This window comes from Eumetopias jubatus, unplaced genomic scaffold (genome assembly GCF_037043125.1).
Source record: "Eumetopias jubatus isolate StellerSeaLion01/CBP00866 unplaced genomic scaffold, mEumJub1_p1.0 scaffold_12, whole genome shotgun sequence".
NCBI classification, from domain to species: Eukaryota; Metazoa; Chordata; class Mammalia; order Carnivora; family Otariidae; genus Eumetopias; species Eumetopias jubatus.
In genome coordinates, this window is record NW_028274818.1 from 81796998 (window position 1) to 81811551 (window position 14554).

The window sequence follows — 14554 nt, forward strand, 5'->3', positions numbered from 1 at the left end:
CCCTGGCCTGGATCTGGCACACTGCCTGTCTCTGCAAATAAAGTTTTATTGGAACATAGCCAGGCTCGCACCGCAACAGCAGAGTTGAATGTCAGAAAAACCATATGGCCCACAAAGCCTAAAATATCGTCTATCTTGCCCTGATCAGAAAAAGTGGGCCGATCCATGGCATAGGGTAGATATACAATGCTCATTCCGCTGAATGAAAGACTGAATGAAACATTATGAAAGGCTTGTGCTCTAGCCTAGCTTCCCTTCTGTCCCATGGGGAGACCGAGACCAGAAGTGGAACAGGGACAAGGGAGGCACTGGGTTGGAGGCACGGCAACTTACAGACTGCTGGGGGTCTTCAGGGAAGAAGGGTGGGTGATCGACAAGGCAGGACAGCACAAACTGGGCTGCCACCATTGACAAGCACAGGTGGGTCGAGAGGTGGTAGAAGGGGTCGCTCTGGAAGCCCTGTGGAAGAGAAAGCAGAAGTCCCGTTGAGGCTGGAATGCTGAAGTCCATAGCCTGAGCAGCAGTCTTCATAGGCATTGTTTCATCAAGTCCCTCCCTACCCTGACCCCAGCTGGAGTTTCCTTGTTCTGTTCACTCATGTGGAGACCGAGGCTCAGAGAAGCGACAGCACCTTGCTCAAGGGCACGCAGAGGACCTGATCCAAACCACGAGCTTTTGCTGTCACGCCACGCCATGATTGCTTTGACGTCCTTTGCCCCTCCAGTCAGAGCCCCTTAATTTGTTTTCCCATGCCCAGGTATGTGGTTTATGCAGAACTGACTCCATTCCAGGCTGGGCAGGTGACTGAGGTCTGATCAAGGAGAATGTTCCAGTCCCCTGGCTACTGTGATTGCGTTAGGAATGGATGCCGGACCCACACTGGGCGAATGAGAGCTAGAACCATCGGGAGATCCTCCATCCGGTTTGCTACACTGGCGGAACATAGGTCTGGAGCAACTGGTGGCTCTTCTTGCCACCCCATTGGGGAGCGAAGCTAACATGGCAGAGCCAAGAGACAGAGAAATGGAGATCTGGTGTCATCTGGACACCTGGATCAGCTAAGGCCAGGAGATCCCCCATTTATGAGCTAATAAATTCCTTTGGAATTTTTCTGCCTGAAGCTAGTGTGAGTTGAGTTTTTGTGGCTTAAAACAAGAGCCCTAGTTTCGAATTGCAATGCCTCTACTGGATTTCTATACCCTTCTGTTTTTGTTTTTTTGCAGAGAGTAGATAATTTGATATTCCAAGTACATTATGGCCCACTTTCTCTATACTGCTATTTTTACTACTGTTTCTATCGGGTGGGGGAGATGGACCTGGGCTCTGTGCTCCTGGGCTGTGTGACCTCAAGGAAGCCATTCACAATTCTTAGCCTTGGTTTCCTCATAAAACGGGACTGTTAGAATCCACCACAAAGGCCTTCTTGCAAGAACCCAACGAAGCCATGATGTAAAGAGCCTGTCCTGGGGCCTGGTGCGGGGCTGGGACTCCAGAGCATGTGAGGTCACGATATTATTATTTCTGCTCTTTGTCCATCAGCTCTGGGACCCTCGCTTTTCACAAATCAGTGGATGGCCTGTGGAATTTTCCCATCAGTTACAAACTCAGTTACAAAGATTACTTTGTAAAAATCTGTCCCTAAGGACCGAATGGTGTTCCTCTGCCTTTTCCCTTCAGGAGCAGGATGGAGCAACCCTTTAGCTCGAGAAATGATGATCTACAGCCTGTTGCAGTGGGTCTCCCGATCAGATGTCTTGGGTGGGCATGCCGTCTACGCGAGCAGTTTTCAACTGAGGTAAATCTGTCCCCAGGGGATGTTTGGCTATGTCCGTAGACACTCTGGGTTACCATAAGTGGGGGTGTGTGTGTGTGTGTGTGCAGTTGGCATCTAGCAGGCGGAGGCCAGGGATGCTGTTCAACACCGCAAAATGCAAGAATGGGCTCCCGCCACCCATCTCTTTTTGCCCACTGTGTCCTGGGGTTGAGAAACCCTGGACTCTATAAACCTTGAAGGTTCTGGAAGGCGGGTGCAGAGACCTACTTGTCTTGCAGCACCTGGGACAAGCCTCATAAGTCCTCTTGCTTACTAACCCTGCCCCGTACCGTCTGGAGCACCCTGCCTCTCCCTTCATCTGTCCTTGCCCTCTGTGTACGGGGCCACTTTCAGATTTCACCCGGGAAGCTCCTGCGGTTGTGAACCAGCAATGTCCCTGTGCCCCGGTTGGGGGCGGGGAAGATGTGTGAATAGATGTGCTGTGTGGGAATGTGGGACACGTGGCCCTGAGTCGTGTGGGAGCTTGAAGGCACAGATACACTGGGTGGCGGCAAACGTGGATGGCTGTGTGCAGGTGTGTGTGTCTCAGTCTGTGGTTGTGAGATGCACGAAGGGGGCATACAGGTTTGTGTCGGGGGTGCAGGTAAAGTGTGTGACATGCGCCTGTCTGGCAGTGGGAATCTGTGTCCGAGAAAAATGTATGGGATGATGGGTGCACCTGTGCATCGCTGGAGTTTAAGCAACCGTGGTGTGTGTCTCTGTTTAGACAATAAGTCCTGTGTGGAAAGGGGACGAGGAAGGACAGGACCCAAGGCTTGAAACTGCCACATCGGTCCTCCTGGGCCTCCACTTACCCCTTGCAAGGCCAGCTGGGCGGCACTGGTAGCTGGCAAGGGAAAGCACAACAGCCAGTATCCAAACAGCACCCCGGATGCCCGGACCCCCTTCTTCCTCTCTGTGTGGATCAGGAACACGGCGAAGCTCTGGACAGGAGAGTCAGGATGGGCCCCTTAAGGTGGGGAGGGAGAAAGGGAGCCCCGCTCTGCCCCACACCCTCCACCAGGGCGGAAAAAGCCACAGCCAGAAGCAAGGCCAGCAAGCCTGGGTCATCATTACCATCGTGGTGAGCCACACGGTGGGATGAATGAGGAATTCTGGGGCCTGGGGCATTCCCCGCTGGATTCTCCAAAGAGCCACAGACACGCTGGAGGTGCACAGGATTATGAGGGCGAGCCCAAGCACCTGGGAAACAGGCTTAGATAAGGCTGGTGGGCAAAAAGAAAAGTGATGGCAAACTGGACAGTGACCCCGTGCCCAACTGGACAGTGGCTCTGGATGAGGCACCTGTTAAGGTGCCGGTGTTATAATTTAACTGTGCCAATGTAAAAGATGCTTAAGAAAAAGCAGGAAGGACTGCTGCAGATGGATCTTGACCTGTAAATGTCCTATAAATAATGCACCACAGGGGTCTGAGCCAACCCAGTGTTTCCCAAAATGCAGGGGTGCAGTGGGGTGCACCAAGAGTGCACAGGAGAGATGCCTTACGTATGAAGAAGGGGCATGAAACGACATTTGCTCAGCAGGTGAAAAAGTTCCACTATCTTCGAGTCCCTTTTGAGTCCTCCTATTAAATCAAGGAGAAACTCTCTGCTGGGACCGGTATGTCTCTAGACCCTTCTCTAAGATGCGGTGGTCTCTCTTTTGAACAAGAGAAAGCGACGCGGTGCACGCAGGTGAGAAAGAAGACAGGACCTGGGTGCATTGAAGAAACTATTGTAAGCACCTCAGTTAGTCCAAAGCAGGGCTCAAACTACTACTGGCAGGCTGAGTTTGACACGCTGCCTGTTTTTGTATCACCTGTGAGCTAAGAATGGTTTTGACGTGTTTCTTTCTTTCTTTCTTTTCTTTCTTTTTTTTTTTAAGTAGGCTCCATGCCCATCGTGGAGGCCAACGCAGGGCTTGAACTCATGATCCCGAGATCAAGACCTGAGCTGAGATCAAGAGTCCAGTGCTTAAGCGATGGGGCCACCCAGGTGCCCCTGGTTTTGACATTTTTCAATCATTGAACGAAAGTCAAAAAAAGTACAATGTGTCATGACATGTGAAAAGTATATGAAATTCAAATTTCAGTGACTATCGATAAAATGTTACTTGAAACACAGTCATGTCTGTTTATTCACTGTTGCCTGTGGCCACTTTCCTGCTGCAGAATAGTTGGGGTGGAGACCACATGACCCTCAAAGCCTCAAATATATACTCTCTGGCCCTTTAAGGAAGAGTGTGCAACCACTTGACAGGTGGTCAGCAATAGGAGAAAAATTAACAAGGTGTTATGGGAATAAATGAACCTTGAAGGACATTCTTGTAGAAGTTTGGAGAAGGGGCGGATGAGTAGAAAGGCTCACAGGTGGAAAGCCAGGGTTTCTGTAACACGCGAAAACAAATACATTACAATTTTAAGCACTGGTTTTTAGAACTGCCAGTGGAGAAGCATGAAAATCAACGTGTGACTGTTAAAAAAACTTAAAAAGTTTATCCCAGCACGATCCTAAAAGCACCCCGTGGATCCCAGGAGTAGACACTGCACACCCTGGGGGAATGCCAGGCGATGGTGTTCATAAACCGGCCCGGAACGTACGAGGGTCCAGATGTGGGTGCCTGCAGACGTGTGGATTTTATTATCACGAAATCTGTGTGAGGCGGATCTTGTTCCACAGAGTTTTTCCTCTGTAGCCTCTGGAGCGTTGCTCTGTTTGATGAACAGTTTCCCCTTCTTGTCCCCACACTGTGTGTTCCTCGAAAGGAGGAATGTCCACTTCAGGGGTCTCAGCCCGGTTCCAGCCTGCTCCCCCCCACCACCTCCCAACCCTTGCCTGCTTAGAGGCTCCCAGAAGCAGCAGTTACCAGTTTGGCCTTGAAGAGCAGGGACATCCGGAGGTAGCCTCGGCCATGGCGGTGGAGGTACAGGAGGTAGATGGGGCCAAGGACCCAGAGGTACATAGGGGGCACCCAGACCCCTGCCGTTTTCAGGAAGCACACATTCAGTAGGTGGGCAGCAGTGGGCTCAGGCTCTGTCCAGTTCCAGACCTGAGGGAACACAAGGGCCACCCTGGTAATGGTACAATGCAGGGGTCCCAAACTCACCTGTTTAGGGGGCAAGGCAAACTTTTGGCCTCCTTTTTTTTTTTTTCTCAAGATTTTATTTATTTATTTGACAGAGAGAAACAGAACACGAGCAGGGGGAGGGGCAGAGGGAGAGCGAGAAGCAGACTCCCCGGCTGAGCAGGGAGCCTGATGAGGGGGCTCGATCCCAGGACCCTGGGATCATGACCCGAGCCGAAGGCAGACCCGTAACCAACTGAGCCACCCAGGCGCCCCAACATTTTGGACTCCCAACATTGACGTGAAAATGGGCCAAGCACTTTTTGGAGTACCTAGAAACTCTCAACTCCTTTAATGCTAATAACATCAACGCTAAGAAGTAGAGGCAACTATCATACTGAGTTTGCACAGAAGGAAGCGGAGGCCCAGAAAGTAAATGGTTTGGGTGATTGTCATCCAGGTGGAAAGCGGAGGTGCTGGTTATCTTTCTTGACTGCTCCCCACTTCACCACGGGCCAACACTGGGAACTTCAACCTCCCTGTGCCTCAGTTTCCTTCCCGGAAAAGGGGAGGGGCGGTGTGAAGAGATTCTACCTCTAAGGGTTGCATCAAATGGGTTAATACCAGTAAAGCACATAGTAGGATGTTGGGCACAAAGTAAGCCCTCAGTTAACATCAGCTATTATTACTGCCTTACCTACCTGGCCCCTGAAATCCTGGGAGTTGGCGACTCTCACTCCCACCCCTTGAACGTCACTCCCCAGAGTCCTTTGCTAAGAACCTGGATGAAAAGAGGAAGCCAGCCAGAGAGGCGGGGGTCCTGCAGCTTTTATGCAAATAGAGGTCGAAGCCCGCCTGCAGCATGGAGGTCTGGAGGCCCCCTTAGCGGTGTTGGGGTCTGGGGCGGAGGCAGGATCTGTTAAACGGGTCGCTGTTCTTCTGGCTAAGAATTTGGGGGTCTCTCCCCTCCCCAGGATCGCCGCCTGAGAGAGCTGTCGGAGAGATCTACCCAGCCCGGAAAAGGAGAGCAGGACAGGAGGGGGCACTTACCTCCTGTCCCACACAGGGCTCTGCAGGCGCGGCCATCGCGCGTCTCCCGGTGCCCGTCTGCCTGTCCGCCTCGCAGTGTGTCGGTCGGTCCCTGGGCAACCTCCTCGGCCAAGCTCCGGGTCCTGGAAGGGGCGGGGACTGGCAGGCTTGGCCGAGATTTGAGCTCGGGGATTGCCAAGCCCAGGGCAAGGTCCCGCCGCGCGGCCGGGGTGGGGCGTGAAGGGGTGAGTCGAGGCGATTGGAGCGGACGCTCCGGGTGGCCCGGGCCGGCGCCGGGAGGGGGGGGAGGGGATCCCGGAGCCCCAGAAAGTGCAGCTGGTATCCCGGTAAAACCCTCCAGGCCCGCAACAAGTGGGATGAACACTGTGGGGAGATTTTCAGATCATGAATAGAGTTTTTAGCACAGTGTCCAGCACACAGTAAATGCTCAGTAAGAATTAGCGATTATTAGCATTAGTGGTGTTATTTCATGCATAGGTTACTAAGCAGGGGGATCCCAGTGCCATATCAGAAATATAATATGGAAAGATGGCTGCTACATGCTAAATGAAAAAAAAAAAGAAATTATAATACAAAATAGGCTATGATATATTTGCAAAAAAAAAAAAAAAGTATATACTTAGGTTGGGGAAGGTGGTGAAGGAAGCCAAATCGTTCCCTTCCTCTTCCTGCTCCTTAAAGCAAGGTGTGTGTTCCCAGCCAGCAGCTCTTTTTGGAAAAACCCTTATGTAACCTATATGCATAGATGAGAAATGGAAATGCACTGCAGCAGTGATCATGGTTTTCTTTTCTTTTTCCTTTCCTTGTCTGTTTTTTCTTTCTGCCACAAGCATGCATTCCTTTCACGATAGAAATGAAAAGACAGCTTCTTCAGACAAACATCATCTGTTCTTCCCACGCTGCCCTGTCCCTTCTCTGCAGGTTTTTACCCCTGCCCTCCTGCATGCCCTCCACTGTGTGGGTTCCCCCTTTCTTTTTGGGTTTCCCTAACCATGGTCTGGGAGGGTGCCTTTCAGCTGTCCTGCCTGGGTCTTCTGGAAGAGCAGGGACACAAAGAGAAACTCAGTTTTGAAGCTGAAGGTGGCAGGTCTGCTGTTTACATTTATAAGTTAAGTCTGTTTATTTGAGGTGATTTTGGTGGAGGCTGATGGAAATTAGGGGGAGGCTTGAGCCCTTTCTCTCTGGAATCCTGCCTCCAAATGGTATTGCCACAGTCCTAGTGCTTTATTTTATTGTATATTTGAAGATGAATTTGAGGGGAATGGTGGAAATTTGAGGGGGAAAATTCAGGAAGTGAGGAAGAACACAGAGGAAATCAGTTGGGTGAGCCGAGAACAGAACTCAGGCATCCCAAAGCCTACTTTCCAGTCCTCTGAACAGTACATGGCTGCGTTGCAGAGCCCTAGACAAGTCCCTTCACACACACCCCCTTCCTTGGTTTCCTATTCTGTAAGGTAAGAAGTTTCCACGGGTCAGCATTGCCTAATTGGTGGCTTTCAACCCCCTGGGGATTTGCCGAGACAAACCAGGGATTCATGCTAGGGAGAAGAAAGGGGATCGGTTTCAACTGTAGTTATGAATAGTAAACCCCAGAGGTGCCTGGGTGGCTCAGTCGGTTAAGCGTCTGATTCTTGATTTCAGCTCAGGTCATGATCTCAGGGTTATGAGATCGAGCCCTACATTGGGCTCCACGCTGAGCACGGAGTCTGCTTGAGAGTCTCCCTCTCCTTCTCCCTCTGCCTCTCCCCTCCCTAAAATAAACAAATAAGTAAATAACCCCATTAACTTGTTTCTCTTTAAAACCAAAGAGTTGAGAATGCCACTGTATTTTGAGAATGCAGACTGAGAGACTGAAATCAGATGTGCTCACGATTGAGATCCTCAGTGGATGTATCATTCCACTGTAGCCATTATCAAAGTTTTGACTGTTGCGTAGTTTAAGCTCTCTGTGATTTGTAGTTGTATATTGCTGAAGTCTTAGTCACAACTAGTGGGAAATTTTCTCTTACCTGGTCATGTAGAAACAAAATACAAAAACTATCAAAGCACTTGTTTCTTTCTTAGGACAAAAGAGAAGAATTCCAGTACCAGGTCAGAAAAGCAATTTTTGTCCATTTTGATGTGGTGACATGCAGTTAAATTCAGTTTTTGTCATAGTATGCATTCAGTCTTGGGACAAAACACAACATGCTGAGATTTGAACTTATTTTCCGACGACTCATGCTTCTGGTCCCAGACAATGCAAAGTAAATTAACTGCTTGATTTCTTGCTTATGGGAGGAAAACCCCCAAATGTGTTTCTATACAAATGTTATTAGAGCTGAGATTAAAGTAAGTTTTGGGGGCACCTGGGTGGCTCAGTCAGTTACGCGTCTGCCTTCTGTTCCGGTCATGATTCCAGGGTCCTTGGATCGAGCCCCAAATCAGGTTCCCTGTTCGGCGGAGAGCCTGCTTCCGCCTCTCCCTCTACCTGCCGCTCTGCCTACTTGTGCTATCTCTTTGTCAAATAAATAAATAAAATCTTAAAAGAAAATAAAATAAATAGGTTTTAAATGTCCTTTTTTTAACATTATGCTGACTTAAATGACCTATGTATTGATTTTTAAAAAGTATTGATCACCGAGCAGGGAGCCCAATGTGGGGATCGATCCCAGGACCCTGAGATCATGACCTGAGCCCAGTGCAGATGCTTAACCAACTGAGCCACCCAGGCGCCCCAACGGGGAGTCTGGTTCTCCCTCGCCCTCTGCCCCTCCCCCTGCTCCTTCTCTCCCTCTCTCTCAAATAAATAAATAGAATCTTAAAAAAATAAAAAGTATTGATCATTTATCACAGAAAAATGCACCAACTTAAATTCCTAAAGGGTTTTTGAGATTATATATCGTCTGTGAAATATACGTGCCAAAAAGATTCGGGAAAGTTGTTGGATACTTCGATCGACAGTCTTTCGTCATTTCCAGTTTCGGCAATATTGACTTCCAAAGTATAGTTCAACTTTGGAGTTTGTGCCTGTACTGGGCACCTTGCAACTGCACCCGCCACACGGTGCGCGGAGACCTCCAGGCCTCCAGAGGGCACAAATGAGCTCGTTTTTGTGGCTGAGCATGCGCCGTGGTTAACTTGTCTGGGGCGGTGGGCTGGAGGCCGGAGCGCGCACGCGCGGCAGGGGGGGCGGGGCCTGGGCTGTCAGCCGGCGGCGGAGGAGGAAGCCGCGGGCCGCGCGCGGAGCAAGGGGCGGGACCGGGAGGCCTGCGGCGGCTCGGGCGCCAGAAGCCGGGCCATGCGGGCGTGCGGGGGCCTGGGGCCGCCGGGGCCGGTGGCGGTGGCCGCCGCTGTGGTGCTGCTGCTGAGCGGCGTGGATCCGGCGCGCGGCTCCGAGGACATCGTGGTGGGCTGTGGGGGCTTCGTCAAGTCGGACGTGGAGATCAACTACTCGCTCATCGAGGTGAGCGCTCAACCCCGCGGCCCGGGCCGGAGCTCGTCGTGTGACCCTGGACCAGTCGCTCAACCTGTGCGGGCTGCGGTGGCCTCGCCTCATCCGCCAGGCGGTTGCCACCAGCTCCACATTCTAGGAGTCCTTGCCTCCTCGAAGGGTCCGCTTTCCGCGGCCCCTCCACCATCCCGTCCCCTCCGTGTCGCGGTAGGGTGGAGGTTCCTGTCGTGGGGTCAGCTGCGGAGTGGGGTTGGGGGCCTAGAGGTGTGCGCGCAGAGGGCGTGAGGGACATTTTTGGTGACGATGTTGGTGGTTCATAACTTTTATCAGGTCGCTCAAAACGAAGGATACCCCAAATCAGGACCCCAGGTTCTTCAGAACTCAAACTCCAGAGACCCAGAATCCACATCCCAAGATGATAGGGGACTCTGACCGTCCCCCAGAATCCAGGCCCCAGATCTCTTAACACCCACTCTCAACAGGACCCAGACCCCCGATCCTCAAAACTCAGACCCCCTGAAACTTAGATTTTCTGAAAGCCGTGTTCCAGAACCTAGAGACTGCAAGCCTTATCCCCTAGCCCCACAACCTGGAGCCCCCAAAGGTTCTAATCCACTCCTCTTCAAAACCCCTCAGGGACGCTTTTAGAGGGCATTGATTCTCATCCCAGAGATCCTGACCCAGTTCATCTCTATTGGCATTTCTGGGGCTGGGAAACTGTATTTTTTAATCTCCCCCATTCCTCCCTTGGGGACTCCTTTTTCCTTTGTGAATGGAGAGTTGGCAGCTGCCCTGATTGCCTTACTGGGTAGTTACTGGAATTGTGCTAGAGATTTGTGCAGAAGTCTTTTTATTAAGTTGTAAAGCCCCATGCAGTTACATGATTATCAACCCAGTGGGATTGTGACCCAGAAAGCTTTTGTGAAGAGGGTGGTCACTTGTCAGCATAGATGGGAAGGGACCTGACGGAGCGCTGGCCTCTGTTTTAGGAGGGTACTGGTGATGGGGCAGGAGGAGCGGGTTTGCAAGAGAAAAAAGGAAGAGGCTAGGAGATGCCAAAGAGAAGGGACTGTGGGGGGACTAAGACCCCAAAGGCTGACTGAAAGCACATTTGAGCCTCTCCGGTTCTGGCAGTTGAAGGGCTGCAGTGAAGGATTAAACCGGTATGTTCTACAAATCTGGTTGCTGAGGTTCTCAGCAAATGTGGTTGAAAATCGGTTCCACAAGATTGGCTAGGTCTTTCACCTGGCCTTGTTCCAGATCCCAATTTTTGTTCCTGTAGGATGGGGTTGAGACAGAAGCAGCAGAACCCAGTACGGTGTATTTCCTAAAGAAGATAATTATCACCTTCAAGACCCGTCTGTGGCTTCTCTGCCATTTTTGATCTTAAGTCATGTGTTTAGTGAATCTACCCACTGGCAGTGGCAAAGGTCCCTAGGTTCTGCTGGGGTGCCCCTGTCACCTTCTAGATTGCCTCTCAGTGTGTGGGCACAGGAGGTTTCAGAAGGTGCCTTGCAAGGCTCTTTGCAGCTTGTAGTTTCCTGGGGCTCTGGGAGAAAAGTAAAGGCAGAGAGATGTTAGTAACGCAACACAGTAATATAGTAAAATAATAAGAATACTACTCTTTTTTTTTTTTTTTTTGAGTCGTGCTCTCTGCCAGGTGCTTAATATGCATAGAATCTGTATAATCACCAGGAAAGGGAATCTCTCTTTCCTTACCGCTGAAGAAACTGGACCTCAGGAGGTTAAAGGACTTGCCCGAGGTCGCACAGTACATAGAAGACCCAGACTTTGCTTGAACATCTTAAAAAGTTAACGGATTGCGTTTGGAAATGTCCAGGATGCAAGAGCTTTAGAGATCCTCGTGAAATGTCTTTTGATTTGTTTTTTGCCCAGGAATGAAAATAGAAGAGAAAATTGAAAGTTTCTGGATGAGTGTTACTCCCAAGTATTGGGAATCATTTGGGGTTAATAAGGCAGATCCTTGGCCCTCACCCCAACCTTCTAGTTTAGAAACAGAAGCGGGGCTTGGGGATTGCATTTTAATAAGCACCTTATTAACAGCGAATTTGAAAATTTGTTATAGATAGAAACAATGTAGAGACAGCCACTAAAAATAACCTGAAAAATATGACTTTTGGGGGTAGTCTTTAGATGGTTTCTAACCAGAAAAGTATCTAATCATATTATTTTGGGGATACTTTGTCTTTCTCTCTGTCCCTAATGCCTGGTGTTAATAGCAGCATGTGGTAGGTCCTCAGCAAACATACTAACTGAATGCATTCTGGCGTAATGTGCATAGCTAATTCTCTTATGACTTCTCTTCTTCCCTTGCTTTCTAGATAAAGCTGTATACCAAGCATGGGACTTTGAAATACCAGACAGACTGTGCCCCTAATAATGGTTACTTTATGATCCCCTTGTATGATAAGGTAAGAGAGACTACTCTAGTGGTTTATGATGGGAAGGAGTTAGTGTGGCCCACAGGCCTGCACTAACCAGAGCAGCCTTGATTAACCACATGAGCAAGAGCTGGTCTCTTTTTTTTTTTTCTTTTTTTTTTAAAGATTTTATTTATTTATTTGACAGAGAGACGGAACACAAGCAGGGGGAGTGGGAGAGGGAGAAGCAGACTCCCCGCTGAACAGGGAGCCCGATGCGGGGCTCGATCCCAGGACCCTGGGATCATGACCTGAGCTGAAGGCAGACACTTAATGACTCAGCCACCCAGGCGCCCTGAGAGCTGTCTCTTTTATAAATTATAAGTGGAATTTGACAATTCTGGCCAAATTTTGAGGGAGACAATTTATAAACTGGTTTGATTGAATACAGTGGCTCCAGGGACATTTGGCAATGTCTAGAGACATTTTTGGTTGTTACTACTGCTTGGGGTTGGGGGAGTGCTGCAGTATCTAGTGAGTGGAGGCCGGAAATGAAGCTGGACTACCTATCAGGCTGCACAGGACGGACCAAATGTCAGCAGTGCCAACGTTGAGAAACCCTGATTTAATAGGGTTAAGTTTGCAAGCAGCTTAAAATATTGTTTAAAAAAATGATACAGGTGGTACATGAATTTATGAGCTTTGTGGAAAACAACAAAACAAGGTCCTTAGAAGTATATGAAGTAAATTTAACCTTTACCCCCCAATTTCTCATCCTTCTGTAGTGATAACTACTGATAAAAGTTTGGTGTGTATCCTGAAAGACTGCCTTCTCTGTGTTATATGATTGTAAAGATGCCCATATATGTGCACATGTGGAAAGATGTGTATCCATGCCTACCCCTACTTGCACCCCCCCACCCCCGTTTCCCCTCCCCATTTCAGCTCTTTATTTGGAAGCACAGATTTGTAGCATGTTGCAGAAATAATCTATATGCACACACGTTTTGATTTGGGGTTTTTTTTTAGTATCAATTGGAATTAAACAATAGGAATTGCTCTGCAATTTGACTTTTTCCCCTATGATAACATCTTGATACGCTTGCAACATCAGCACGTTTGGATCTGTTGCCTTCTTTTTAATGGCTGCACAGCACGTCAGAATCAAATCAAAACCGTAATTTATGTAACCGCTTCTCTGTTGGTAGGCATAGAGGCTTTTCCCAATTTAAAAAATTATTACTGACAACACAGCACTAAATATTCCTGACCTTAGATCTTTAGGCACAATACATAGGGCTGACTTCTCTGGGTGGGTCTTAAAATATGTTGTTGTTGTTGTTGTTTTTTTTAAACCCTATCAATCTCAAGAAACCAGGGTGTGTGAGTAACATCCAGTTTTAAGAAATGACCTTTCATTTCTAAGGACATATGCTGACGCTGGCAACCTTGGGCATAGGGGGGGTTAATAGGAGACTCGCATCAGTAGTAAGTCTGGTATCAAAAAACAAGTGGCTGAATATAATGCCTTTAGGACTTTTCCACAGGTGTTAACTTGGTATCTTCCGATTGGTTGGATGGGGACTTCAGGGCACCCAGCCTCAGCTTGCGACATCTCGAGGCAATCAGGAAGCCCACAGCTGCTTAGAACACAGCATGTGCTTAGAATTTCATTGCAGGTGTAAAAATGCTAGATTAGACAGTAGCACGGAACTGTATTAAACTAGTTGAGAGGTCATCAGTTTTCATCCCTCTATCTTTCTTCCCCCCTCTTAGGGAGATTTCATTCTGAAGATCGAGCCTCCCCTAGGGTGGAGTTTTGGTAAGTTAACTGAATAACCAGACATGCTCTCTACAGGATTAGATTATATGCCGAATGTTAATTTACATTGGGGTAGTGCAGACACCTTTAAAATATGAAGGATTCATTTCTAGTGTGGGACAGGGCTTTTTTCCCTCCTCGTTACTTTAGAGTAGATTGGATTTATCTTGGACCTACTCTGAGGTTTACTGTCATCTTTCTTGGAATAGGCGTCCTTCCCTGAACCTTTCTCAGGAAGCTCTATTTTTGTAGTTCCATTCCCCAGAGAGTGGCGGCAAAACTGTATCTAGAGGTCAGGAGTGGGGACATTTTTTCCTGTCCAAGGATGGTCTCTTTGCCCCCTTGGTGCTTTTTAGGACTACAATATTCAACATTGTGAGATTTCACATGAAAATCCAGATCATCTTCACAAGAGAGATCAGAAGGTCTGGCGACCTTGGGCATTACTGGTTCTGTGATGTCCTTGGACAAGTTACCTCCTCCTGGGTCGGTGTCCAGCCTTCTTGCCAGGGAGTCCGGAGAGTGGTGGTAGCTGCCTCAGAGCCTAACCTGGAGGATGAATGGGCCAGTGTATTTACAATGCTGGGAAAGACCGGCACATAATTAGCAATGATAAATACTTAAAAGCATTCTGCACGCATATAGACAAAAGCTTCAAACTTTCCTGATGTATCTGGCGTTTAGCAGAGCCAGAGATGTGGGAATGGGGTTGTGATAAGAAGAGAGGGTTCTGCTGTGTCACGGCTTACGTGTCCGCAGGATAGATGTGCCTGATCCCAGTTCTGTAGCTTGGGGAGGAGGGTGGGAGGGCATGGTTTTTGTGTCAGGCTTCCTTGTGAGTTAGAGGAGGAAGAATTTAGTCCCTGCCATCACAAAGGGCCAAGTGAAGCCCAGGTCAGCCGACAGCTCATTTGGCTCCGTGAGAGAAGTTCTCTTTCGGTTCATTGTAGGGGGCACCTGACCCGTGCATTCCAGAAAGCCAGAGGGGAAGG

General features: G+C 49.1%; 2 protein-coding genes across 2 annotated transcripts in view; one reads left to right on the top strand and one right to left on the bottom strand.

The window, feature by feature from the left end:
* Positions 1-6081, bottom strand: part of ABCC6 (ATP binding cassette subfamily C member 6) — a 46913-nt gene extending 40832 nt beyond the window's left edge. The window contains exons 1-5 of the mRNA XM_028117671.2: positions 5927-6081; positions 4679-4861; positions 2891-3016; positions 2629-2757; positions 334-459 (exon numbers count right to left, since the gene is read on the bottom strand). Coding sequence (XP_027973472.2) covers positions 334-459; positions 2629-2757; positions 2891-3016; positions 4679-4861; positions 5927-5962 — 600 coding nt within the window. The 5' untranslated portion in view covers positions 5963-6081. The remainder of the gene's footprint in view (positions 1-333; positions 460-2628; positions 2758-2890; positions 3017-4678; positions 4862-5926) is intronic.
* A 3071-nt stretch (positions 6082-9152) lies between these two features.
* The window catches only part of LOC114219869 (BOS complex subunit NOMO1), a 54067-nt gene continuing 48665 nt past the window's right edge, over positions 9153-14554 (top strand). Inside the window, exons 1-3 of the mRNA XM_028117487.2 lie at positions 9153-9371; positions 11702-11791; positions 13517-13562. Of these exons, the coding sequence (XP_027973288.1) occupies positions 9207-9371; positions 11702-11791; positions 13517-13562 (301 nt within the window). The 5' untranslated portion in view covers positions 9153-9206. The remainder of the gene's footprint in view (positions 9372-11701; positions 11792-13516; positions 13563-14554) is intronic.